This window comes from Anarhichas minor, unplaced genomic scaffold (assembly GCF_050575085.1).
Source record: "Anarhichas minor isolate MPS153535 unplaced genomic scaffold, ASM5057508v1 ptg000014l, whole genome shotgun sequence".
Taxonomy (NCBI): Eukaryota; Metazoa; Chordata; class Actinopteri; order Perciformes; family Anarhichadidae; genus Anarhichas; species Anarhichas minor.
The window spans coordinates 14,080,405-14,092,095 of record NW_027466460.1 but is presented as its reverse complement, the minus strand read 5'-3'; the positions used below and the strand labels follow the sequence as shown (position 1 = coordinate 14,092,095).

The following is an 11,691-nucleotide window of genomic DNA, read 5'->3' as shown; positions in this document are numbered from 1 at the left end:
TAAACAGATTCATGTGCCCACAATGCTGGGCACAAAATGCAGCTCCACATAACATAAATCATTGCAGACATCAAATATATCACCTGCATTGACACCTGTGCTTTACATATTTCGGCAACATGTTGTGGTTACATTGAAATGCATCAATCTAGCCCAAAAAAAGAACAGAAATCAAATTCCAATTTAATTTCCAACAAATTGTATCAAAACTAAATAACAGTTGAAATCAACATATAAGAAGAAGAAGAAGAAGAAACATTCCTTTATTAGTCCCACAGTGGGGAAATTATTCTCTGCATTTGACCCATCCCTGTATATATAGGGAGCAGTGGGCTGCCCATGCAGGCGCCCGGGGAGCAGTTAGGGGTTCAGTGTCTTGCCCAGGGACACTTCGACACAGGACACGGTGCAGCCGAGGATTGAACCGGTGACGGTTGGCGGACAACCCTCTCAACCCAGTAAGCCACGGTCGCCCCCCAAATAAGGAAACATCTCAAGTTTTAATTCAGCCCATTTGGCGATAGTGTGTTTAGTTTAAGTATCCAAGATGCTTCATGTTTCAGGAGCAATAGATCCAATGTTCAGAGTTAAACGATACAAGTTACATCTAAAAGAACATACTGATAAATTATCTCAACAAAAAGCAGCCTCAGTAACTGGAGTTTTGCGGGGCAGCCTTAACATTTGTCTTCCTTTACATCTGTTTTGTTTGTTCTGTTGGCCTGAACTTGGGACGTTTCATGTCTCATGACACGGGCAGCCCTTACCTGATGTTTTGGAAAAACACAGTTATGTTGTAATGGCAATAGGGATAGGATCCAAATGCAGACGGACTGGTAGGGTAAGTTATGGATTTATTGCCAACTTGAAGGTTTATACAGGCTTTCAGTAAAGGTCAAAACCAGAAGAGCAGTACAAACAGGAAAACAAATCCAAAGTTGGCAAGAAGAACTTTGACCATCTTCAATCTAATTCCTTATTTAGAGCCCCACTAATTTGCACAAAGAAATCGTTTAATGCATGGATGGATTATGAGACAATGGTCCTCTGGGCACAGACATGTAAGAGGCCCCCCACCCTGTCTACATGCAAAGCATCCAAACTCAAAGAGTCTACTTTTATTCATTTTGGGTTCCTTTGTGGTCGTTTTACATCTATTATTGGTCGTTTTTAGGTTGTTTGTAGTCGTTTTGTCTCTTTTTCTTCATTTTGCTTCTATTTTTTTATTTGTTATGTTTGTATTTGGTTGTTTTGTGTGTATTTGTAGTCATTTGTGTTGTTTGTAGTTTTGTCGCCTTGTAGTCGTTTTGCATCTATAGATGTTTAACAATTATATGTGGTTGTTTTGAGTCTCTTTGTAGTCATTTGGAGTTTCTTTCGCATTTATTTTGCTTCCATTTTTTTTTTTGCTTTGCGTGTCGCATTTTATTGTTTTGCATCCATTTTGATTCATTGTATTTTGTACTTTGTAGTAACTATGGGTCTCTTTGTCGTCTTGTTTTTATAAAAAAAAAATTGATCGTTTTTCAGTCATTAGCATCTTGTTGCGGTAGACCAAATACCTGCAAGCAGCAACACCACAGGCCAAGCATTCGGTCCGTACTGAACAGACATGTTTTCAACATAGTTTCTAATCGCAGGAACTGACGTGGAGAAGAAGTGAATCTGATGTTAATGAGATTGCCGGTCCCGAGTTTGTGACAAAGACAAACGCACACACAAAATTGTATTTTCAAAGTCTTAATTTGCTATATATGTTGTACAAAGTGTCAGGTGACGGTGAGAATCATCACCTGTTACAGTCAGTTGATTGACAGCTGAGCGTCATCAGCAGCTAGTCGAAGGTTTTAAATCAAGTCTCTATTCTGGCTCTGTGGTGACACAACACATTTATATTCTAACGTACACATTTGTACGGCATTCATTCAAACCGATCCATCCACGACTGCAGCGAGAACTAACAAACCAGGAAGAATTTCTCGTCTCCACTGTTGTTCACAGCTGATCAGTTGTCTTGTGCTGCTGTTGAGTCGTTAGAGTTTGTTTCCTTCAGCTCAATCTTTGCATCTCCATTTGCCTCCTTCTGCCTGTGTCTGAACAGAAAGTAAGAAAATAAGAAAAGTATTTATTTTACCCGAAAAAAAGTCAGGGGAGGGAGAGGAGAGGAGCTAACCTGCCTGTTTGACAGACGGAGGTCAGAGTCACCAAACTTAATAAATGATTATTCAATATTTCAAATGAGCAAATTAATTAGGTCTTTACTATTTAACTCAAATGTGACACTCAAGTGTAACACGCAACCAATAAAACAAAGGGATTCATTAGACTCACACAGTCAGGGAGGATGTCCCTGACATTTACATAACAATACTCGTAAAAAAAGTCAGCCTTGGCTTGGTTTTTCACAAGACACAAACAGCGGTCTCCTGGGTGAAAGTCCTGTGTGTGTTTGACCCGTACGACCTCCACTAAGAGGACTTAGTTGCTCTTTATACATCCGTTGCTCTGACCGTCTGATAATGATACGCATAGGTTTGGATTTAGTTGAATGGCCGGTAGGTCTCATACAGATGCTAAAGTGTGCATCGCTATATCAGAGTTGGGAGTGAGAACAGGTGAACATTGTGGCAGAGCCGTTAAAAGTTCAGTTTGCTGCATGACAGTCAGGCGTGCTTTTACAGATTATGACACAGATCAGTGACTTGACCACAGAAATAAAGCAGTAAACATTAAAACAGAAGTGCTCTACCTTCCCTCCTCGACATCGTAGATGTTTTCGGGCAGACAGATGTTGTGTGTCTCTGGGAGCATGAAGACCAAGCTGCCGCTGATGATACCCGTCCCTGCGAAGATCAGCGGCGGCAGAAGAAGCCAGACGTCCTCCAGCAACATGATAATCGGAGCCAGGGAGATCCCGATCCGACCGATACACGAGGTGTAGCCTAAACCATGCTGCCTGTAAAAACAAACCAACTGGGAACTTCAGTTTATTTATTTATTTATCTATATTAATGCTGCAGATTTCAAGAGAACAGAGGATAGTGGACCCTAGTGCATCATACTATATAGTGCCACCAACTGGCCTGCAGCTGTAAGTGCAACACAAATTCCTCAAAACCAAGATGGCTGCCTGACGGTCCAGAAATGCTGAGCAGCTCAGGAATATCTTTTTAATTCTTCCACAGTAGAATGCAGGTAAATACAGTCTGGTAACATCAACTAACCACTAAGGACTAACACAGTTGTTAAAATCTCCAAGTTTGGATTTTATGTTGGGAGGAAATTACAATTGATCCTCTGTCCACTAAATTGGAGATCATGCATTGCAGGCTATATTACAATTTACTTCACAATTAGTGCAATTAAAAAACTTAGTCTGCAGTAATTCAATTGAATTATGTTATCAGGCTGCAACTTGCGGTTTCTGCAACAAAAACAATAATAAGAGGAACCAGCTCCACCATATCTTGCATTGCATTGAACTCCTTGAAAATGTTAGAATATGTGAACACACTAGTTCAAAGGAAATAAAAGTATATGTTATTTTATAGTTTTCCCATGATTGTCATTTTATTTGTTTGTTTTTTAAATACATATTTCTTCAGTTGAAAACTCAAACGCATACTGTTAAGAGGACATGCAAAACATCAATGTTTAAGAATAATAATGTACTGCTTTATGAGGAATAAAAACAAAAACAAATCCTGACTGTCATAATTTATGCATGAAAGGTTTAGTATTTTTCCAGATCTAGTTTATATTTGTCAGAATTGTGGGAAATCTCTATTTAAATGAAAATGTTAAATAGAAATATACGCTTTATTCACAATATGTATTATAAACACACAATACGTTTTGTTGACTTATTAGCATGACAGCTTCTCTCACAAGATATAATCAGAAAAAAAGCTTCAGATCGGTTAAAAGTAGATGCAAGTGATCTCGCAGCAATTAGAAGTCGAAATTCAACGAAAGATCAAGTTAATCCTGAGAGGAGCAACACAAAATGCAGCTTGAGAAGGAAATACAAGCAAATGAAGCAAAAATGTGCAATAATCTGACATTTCTTTTACTCTTGTATTACTAAAAATATAGGCTTCTGCAGTGGTGGATCATAACTATTTACTCAATTACTGTACTTACGATTTTGAGGTATTTAACTCTAGAGTTTACATTATATGCTACTTTATACTTTTTTCTTCACTGCATTTATTTAACTTCAAAGTAGCTTGTCCACGGCTCTTTTCACTCACGCTGAGTAATAACGCTCTGTAAGTAAAAGCAGCATCAGTCCAGAGTCCTTTAGCTGGACCCTGGTGGTTTCAGGGTCGGGGGTTTTACCTGAGGATGGTTGGGTAGAGCTCAGTTGTGTAAAGGAACGCTGTGGTGAACGCCGCCCCTGAGAAGCCCTTCGCCACCACAGCGATGCACGTACGAAGCACCGAGTAATCTGAGAGAGAAGCAGAATATCAAAGACGTGTGAGTGTCTAGAAATGTCAGTGATCTTTTTCTATTTAAGGTGAGTTGTCTTACACCGCTGAAAAGTTATCGATCAGCTGCTATAGTGATGTTTTTCTTCTTTCCTTTCATAATGGCTATTATAAAACAGATTTTATTTTAAGAACTTTTATTCAGACACCAAATGTATTAGTTACATTTGAATAAGTTTTGGCCCCAAAAGACGAATAATTCAAGTATCCAAACTTCCCTTTGGTTGATGGTCCCACATTGTTACATGACAGGGAAGAATACGTTAAAACTTGGATTTTGAAATTGTTTTCCAGTCCAGAAAAGCGTAAGTGACCTTTTCTTTCGCTAAGGTGATTTCAGAGAGAACCAAACAGAAGGGTCTGCAATGTGCATTTGAAGAATATATCCAGGATGTCCAACTGATTCAGCAGTGAAAGATAAAGAACCTTCTGTTTGTATTGTGAAGGTTTAAGAGCTTTGCTAAAGCAACATGTTGCCTTTCAATTCCATCTTAATTCTGAACGGTCGTGGATGTGTATGCAGAGACAGGAAGTGATGTCACCTAAAGGTATGGCTGTGTTTATTCCAATCAGAGCTCCGGTTGTGATCAGAAACCCCGCCTGGCTGTTCCGCCTGCCGATCCAGTCCAGGACGAAATAGCTCAGGATTTTGGCGGGAACTTCGATGGCACCGTAGATGAACTGTGTGAGGTAGATACTGACTCCGAAACCTGAGATCCTGAAGCTGATCCCGTAGTACAGGGAGGCAGCAGCAAACCTGCAGGAACACGGTCAGTATGAACTCACACACACACACACACACACACACACACATGGCACCAGGCGACATGTTTTTAAGGTCAGAGGAGGATTCGGTACCAGAACAATCCAGAGCAGATGGTGATCTTTCTCAGTTGGGGTGTTTTGACCAGATCCAGGTAGGAGTGGTTCTTCTCAGCCAACTCAGCCACCGTCATCTTCCTCAGAGCCTGAATCAAGTACACGGTCAAACACAGAGACGACGTCACATTAACCGAAGAACTATTAGCTCATTGCAGATATAACAGATTTTTAACAGATTTGGGTACTAAACCCATCGGTAACTTTGATCAATACTGGATGTTTACATGGAGTCGGGAGGCTGTACCTTAGTTTCCAGGCTGGATGTGCATTCGTTCTTCTTGTTCATTTTAGCGCACTGAACCAGATACTTCTTGGCCTCCTCTACTCTGCCTTTGGTAAGCAGCCAGCGGGCCGACTCCGGCAGCCACCTGAGCACGGACATGAGGAAACTGGCCTTTACAAAACACAGAGACGCTGAGATATTTACCGTCAGCATGTAGAATAGAAACTCCTAACATCCACCTCACCACCAGGCGATGATGGCGGCGGCGCAGGGCATCGTCACCGCCAGCGTCAGGTGTCTCCAGTCACGTATGAAGTAGGCCAGCGGGGCCAGGAGCATGTTCCCCATGCTCCAAGACAAACTCATGACGATACTGGCCAAGGTCCGGTGCTTCACGTCCGTCCACTCGATACCTGAGCAGGAAGAGCACGATAAGAGCAAACAGACTGCAGTGAAATGTGTCGAGACAGAGAAGCAGGTTGAGCCAGATTTCTACCTGTGGACATTGGTATTACATATTGATAATATTGAAATGCGATTGACCTGTTCAGGTCAATCGCATTTCGGATCGGGACTTCGCCCAACCCTAGTTCTTAGAGCTACAAAAGAGTTCCTCCGGTCTTGAAACGGCGAATGTGAAAATTGTCTGTATACGTTTCGACACAGACGTGAGCTCGAAGTGAAAGCGTTTCTGGTTTGAATCGCATCTCTGAGTTCTTACCGAGGACCACGCCGATGACCAACAGTCCACTGAGGGCCACGCCGCAGAGCGCCCTGCAGACGACGAACATGACGTAGGAGGTGGAGAAGGCCGAGGTGACCCCAAACGTGGTGGAGGTGATTAAAGCCACCAGGAGCATCGACTTACGACCGAACCTGCAGCACAAACGCATCCCTTTGATCAAATCTAGCTCACCTGGTAGAGAGCGTCAACTGTCTATTGACAGATCAAGTCTGAAATGTGTCCTGCGTCCCAGCAGCTCAAATTGTAACATCAATGAAGACAAAAACTTTTTAGAAAAGAAACAAGGATACATACATTTAAGATACTATTACCAACACCGCAGACATATTCAAGAAGACCCTTCAAGGTATGGCTGGGGAATATGGAGAAAATCATCATATTGCATAATCAGCCCAGCCCTACTTCAACGTATATTAGATTAGGCTCGGTATTTAATTTTAGGATTGACTGGTGCACAAAAGAGTGTTTCAGTTCAGTCTAACCCTATTAGATTGTATCCACCATTGGATTTTAACAATTTCAAAAAAAGTGTGTGTGTGTGTGTGTACGCGCAGAGCTTATTTCTAGAAAAACAGACTTTTAGGTCTTTATAACTACTTAATTGATGCTGCAGAAAGGGGTGATGTTTAATGATTAATAAACGGTATTGATCCCTCTCCAGTGCCACAGCACCAGATCACTGTGAGGGTTTAATGAATCCTGAAGAACTCACTTGTCAGAAAGATGTCCGAACAGAATGGCTCCGACCGTGACACCGAGGAAGAAATATGTAGCGAGAGCTTGATTCCGATGTTTGTCTTCACACACCAGATCCCACTGCAGAGAGACAGATGGGTTAAACACCTTAAAACACAGACAGGTGTTTTAACCTGTCAGGTTAAAACACCTGTCTGTTTGAGGGGCTTATGAGGTGTTTGAGGGGCTTATGAGGGATTTCATTTTGTGATTACTGTGAACATTGTTTTCCCACTCGGAGCTCAGGCCGACATCAGAAACAGTGAATGAAGTCGTAGGTTTCCACATTTACGTCGACACAGTCACTCTTTTCTTGGAGCAGCATCTAGTGGACACTGAAGGAACTGCAGCTTTAGAAACGTCAGCATAACTTCTAAACATGAATGGATCCAAAATTATAATCCAATATAGTATATTGTTGGGATCTGGCCCTAGTCTAGAAGCACCCATGCTCCGTCCTGTCATACAACGTCTGATGGAAACTCCAAGATGAATGACTACACCTCCCAGCACAGCCAAAACTTGATCCTGGCCCCTCATTGGCCAAGAAATGGCCCCCCACTGTTCGAGACCTGGTTTATAAGCGAGCAGGAAACGCCATTCGCTCTCTTCCGTCCAGACACCGCTGGTGTAAGGAGATCCACAAGGCTCTCTTCACCCCGGACTCGTCCAGGGGACAAGAAGATCCACGAGGAACCGCGGCCTCCTCAAATCCTATCAGGTCACATGCAACATTCGCTGGTCGAACAGACTGTGTTTTATTTTGAGTTTTGGATCCTGTAGTGCGAGAACGGATAACTTCTATGCCCCGTTCTCCCACCCCTTTTGTGTACACACCGCCGGCAGAAGGTAACAATCGTTCCTCGCCGAAGATTTCCGGGAAGGACGACCCAAACCTCGTCCCTCAGCCGAAGTTAAAAAGCCCCTCTCTGCAGCGAGGAGGCCGAGTCTGCGCCAGCCAGCCCCGAGGCCGCGCCACCGAGAGCCAGCAGCTACTCGAGGACCGAGTGATCCCCACCACGGGAAACGTACCCCACCGAACAAAGCTTCTACAAGTAAGAGTTACTGGTATCTGGGCCTAGCTTAGCTTAGCTTAGCATTAGCTTAATTTAGCCTATTCGTTATGTCGTTATTATTCCTGCATCTTGTTACGTTAAGTTACTGTCGTGTTATAACGTGTTATTGCGCAAGCATCGCGGACCACGGAGTCCCGTTATATTGTGTATTTCCTGCCGTAACTGTTTGCATTAGATCCGTCGCTGCTAGTGGATGTGGAGGTTGTGATTTTATCATTTCAAAGACCAAAACCACGGTGGCGGAGCCTCGTCTCGCCGACCGAGTTTCGGGGTGATAAGAGAGCAATACTCGCATCTCACCGCAGTGATAAAGATGTGTTTGTTTTGGGGATTCTTTTATTTTGTTTTTGGTTTTATTCTCTCCTCTTTAAATCGTCTCTGTGAGTGAGATCTAGAACCGCAACTATCACCGTACAAGCGTGACCGGTCGGTTCAGAATCCGACCACAGAGTTTATGAGTGATCAGCTGTTCCTCACATTCTCACTGCAGCTCGGAGCACCGCGCTCAGAGCTCCTCTCTCCCTCTCTCTCGCTCTCTCTCTCCCTCTCTCCCTCTTCCTACTAACCCGCATACACATAGTTAGATTCACTGATTTTGGGTGAACCTCTCAGACACGTGGTCGCGTAATCTATTGTCTCAACCCACATTGTGCGCCGTCCCACGTGGTTACACGTAGCCACCTCTCAGCTATCTTGTCGCGGGTCAATAGACTCCGCCATCTTTGCTTGTAGGCTCACACGCCCCTTTTTAGGTTACGTACCATCACTGTTTGAGTAGGCCCCCCCCCCTTTGTTTCCACACACACACACACACTCACACCTGTACATATATCTATATACATATCCTTACCCCACTTTATTCATTTGACTTTAGGTATTAGACATATAATTGTATGATAGTGTTTGTTGATTTTGATATTACTTGATTTGATCATTTATTATTTTATTTAATAAACTCTGTTATATTTTAAAGAGCAGTCGTCTGTGATTACTTGTGCATATGTGTGTAATAATAACTGGATGTAGTGGCCTGTGCTCGAACTTAAACCTTCACTTTCACTCTGAACGTGTAATAGTACTCAGACTATTGACATTATGAGTGAACGCTAATTATGAGACTTAGTTTTATTGTTTGGTTATTGGTCCCTGTTCGCAGGGTGGTGCCCCGTTATTATTAATAATCATTAATAATTGTTACTGACATTAATAATTCTATTGATGTCAAGAATTTAGTTTCTTAGATGCTGATAACCCAAACACGCTCCTCTACGTTCCCAACAATATATTATTCTGAAATGGGCTATTCTATATAGTGAATACTTTTACTTTTGGGACAAAAAACATATTTTGATGCTAATACTTTTGTACTTTTACTTAATTAACATTTTGAAAGCAGGACTTTTAATTGTTACAGAGTATTCCTACACTGTGGTATTACTACTTTTACTTCTTTTAGATCTGCGTACTTCCGCCACCACTGCTAATAGTCTTGATTGCGGTGGTGCAGGAATTTAAACTTTTCAATGATTTCACTTTCGACTCACTTTGACTTTGAAGTCCACTTCAACATTCAAGTGCAGGAAATAGAGAAAATGCTTCGATAGATATAAATGAGCTTTTCTTTACCTCGGTGGCCGTTGTGGACTTGAACTGTGATTGGTCGTAGATCCAGCCGTGGGGACAAGGTGCCGTTCTATTTCCTGGGCCGAGGTCAAAGACCAGCTGGGGGTCGTAGACTCTGCAGGAGCTGAAGGAGCCGTCGTTCTGAAGGGGGATCCTGAGGGCCAGTGCTTCGGGATCGGAGCCCAGCGACGCCACGCCACCGTCCTCTGGGCTCCCGAGGGCACAGCGGTGAGGAGGTGTCACAGAGATGAAGTTGTACAGCATGAAGTGGAGGGGGAGGATGGCGCGGGGCAGGCACAGGATGGACACGAGCAGGAACTGGAACTTGGAAAAGCCGCCGACATCGTCCAGGATCTCCTCCAACAGCATGGTGACGAGATCAGTGTGTCCCACAGAATCCGCTGTCTGAACTCCGTCTCTGCTCCTCCTCTAATGTGTCTCTGTGTCTCCCTCGGCTCCTTACAATTTGATAGATTACAGTGAGAGGGAGGTTCTTTGTGTGTTCGTGAGTTTGTGTTTTACCAGCATTGTGGGCACATGAATCTGTTTACACAGTCACATTGTGGGGATTTGCCTTCCTTATGGGGACAAAATGCAGCTCCACATAACATAAATCATTGCAGACATCAAATATATCACCTGCATTGACACCTGTGCTTTACATATTTCGGCAACATGTTGTGGTTACATTGAAATGCATCAATCTAGCCCAAAAAAAGAACAGAAATCAAATTCCAATTTAATTTCCAACAAATTGTATCAAAACTAAATAACAGTTGAAATCAACATAAAAGGAAACATCTCAAGTTTTAATTCAGCCCATTTGGCGATAGTGTGTTTAGTTTAAGTATCCAAGATGCTTCATGTTTCAGGAGCAATAGATCCAATGTTCAGAGTTAAACGATACAAGTTACATCTAAAAGAACATACTGATAAATTATCTCAACAAAAAGCAGCCTCAGTAACTGGAGTTTTGCGGGGAAACCTTAACATTTGTCTTCCTCTACATCTGTTCTGTTTGTTCTGTTGGCCTTCGTCCCAGAACTTGGGACGTTTCATGTCTCGTGACATGGGTAGCCCTTACCTGATGTTTTGGACAAACACAGTTATGTTGTAATGGCAATAGGGATAGGATCCAAATGCAGACGGACTGGTAGGGTAAGTTATGGATTTATTGCCAAAGTGAAGGTTTATACAGGCTTTCAGGACGTAAAGGTCGTAAAGGTTTTTTTCACCTCGGTCGCTGCTATTCGATAGAAGGGTGAGTTCAAACCCTGCAGACCACTGATTGGTCAGAGAGAATCTTCTCTAGAATCGTAACTAGCTCGACACGGGACACCCTGCACAAACCCACCATTTTTAAATAGTCGACCTACCATTCAACATCGATTTTTAAAATTACAGTTTGTTTGCCAATGAAAGGATCCAGCGAGAGAAAACACTGTGTGTGTGTGTGTGTGTATGATGTTGAAGATGACGTCGGGCAGGTTCCCACAACGTCGCCTTGATCATCCAACCTGATCTACTAGAAATACACAACGCATTACGTGGTGGTGGACACTTAATAAGTTCAAATTACATGTCGGCACCACAAAAACAATATATAACAAAACGAACGTTACGTTTAGGCAATAAAACCACTTAGGTTTAGGAAACAATCATGGTTGGGCTTATAATACGTTGACAGTTGACAGGTGTTTATGTTACAATGCAGCAGTAGCACAAGTTGAATTAGCCTTGTTTAGTCTGGACTTTCAACGTTGCAGGTGTGAAACCTCCCTCGAAGGCCAAAGTTCGAGAAAAACCACTTCCTGTTTCATGGCCAATCGCGCAAAATGGCCACCACGGTAAGGTCGTTCCATAAAAACTCAAGATTTTCATCACTTTTTTATAATAACGGTCTTTAAATTGTTCTGA

At 42.6% G+C, this 11,691-nt stretch overlaps 1 protein-coding gene across 1 annotated transcript; it reads right to left on the bottom strand.

Annotated features, from left to right (window-relative positions):
* Window positions 1–2,745: 2,745 nt before the first annotated feature.
* On the bottom strand, window positions 2,746–10,143 carry LOC142949810 (solute carrier family 22 member 7-like). The gene is made up of 9 exons (XM_076091647.1): window positions 9,778–10,143; window positions 7,053–7,156; window positions 6,317–6,471; window positions 5,840–6,008; window positions 5,617–5,740; window positions 5,349–5,458; window positions 5,033–5,247; window positions 4,342–4,450; window positions 2,746–2,956 (listed from the first exon to the last, which is right to left on the bottom strand). Exons 1-9 carry the CDS (start codon window positions 10,141–10,143, stop codon window positions 2,746–2,748), a joined length of 1,563 nt encoding a protein of 520 aa, XP_075947762.1.
* Between the last annotated feature and the right edge of the window lie 1,548 nt (window positions 10,144–11,691).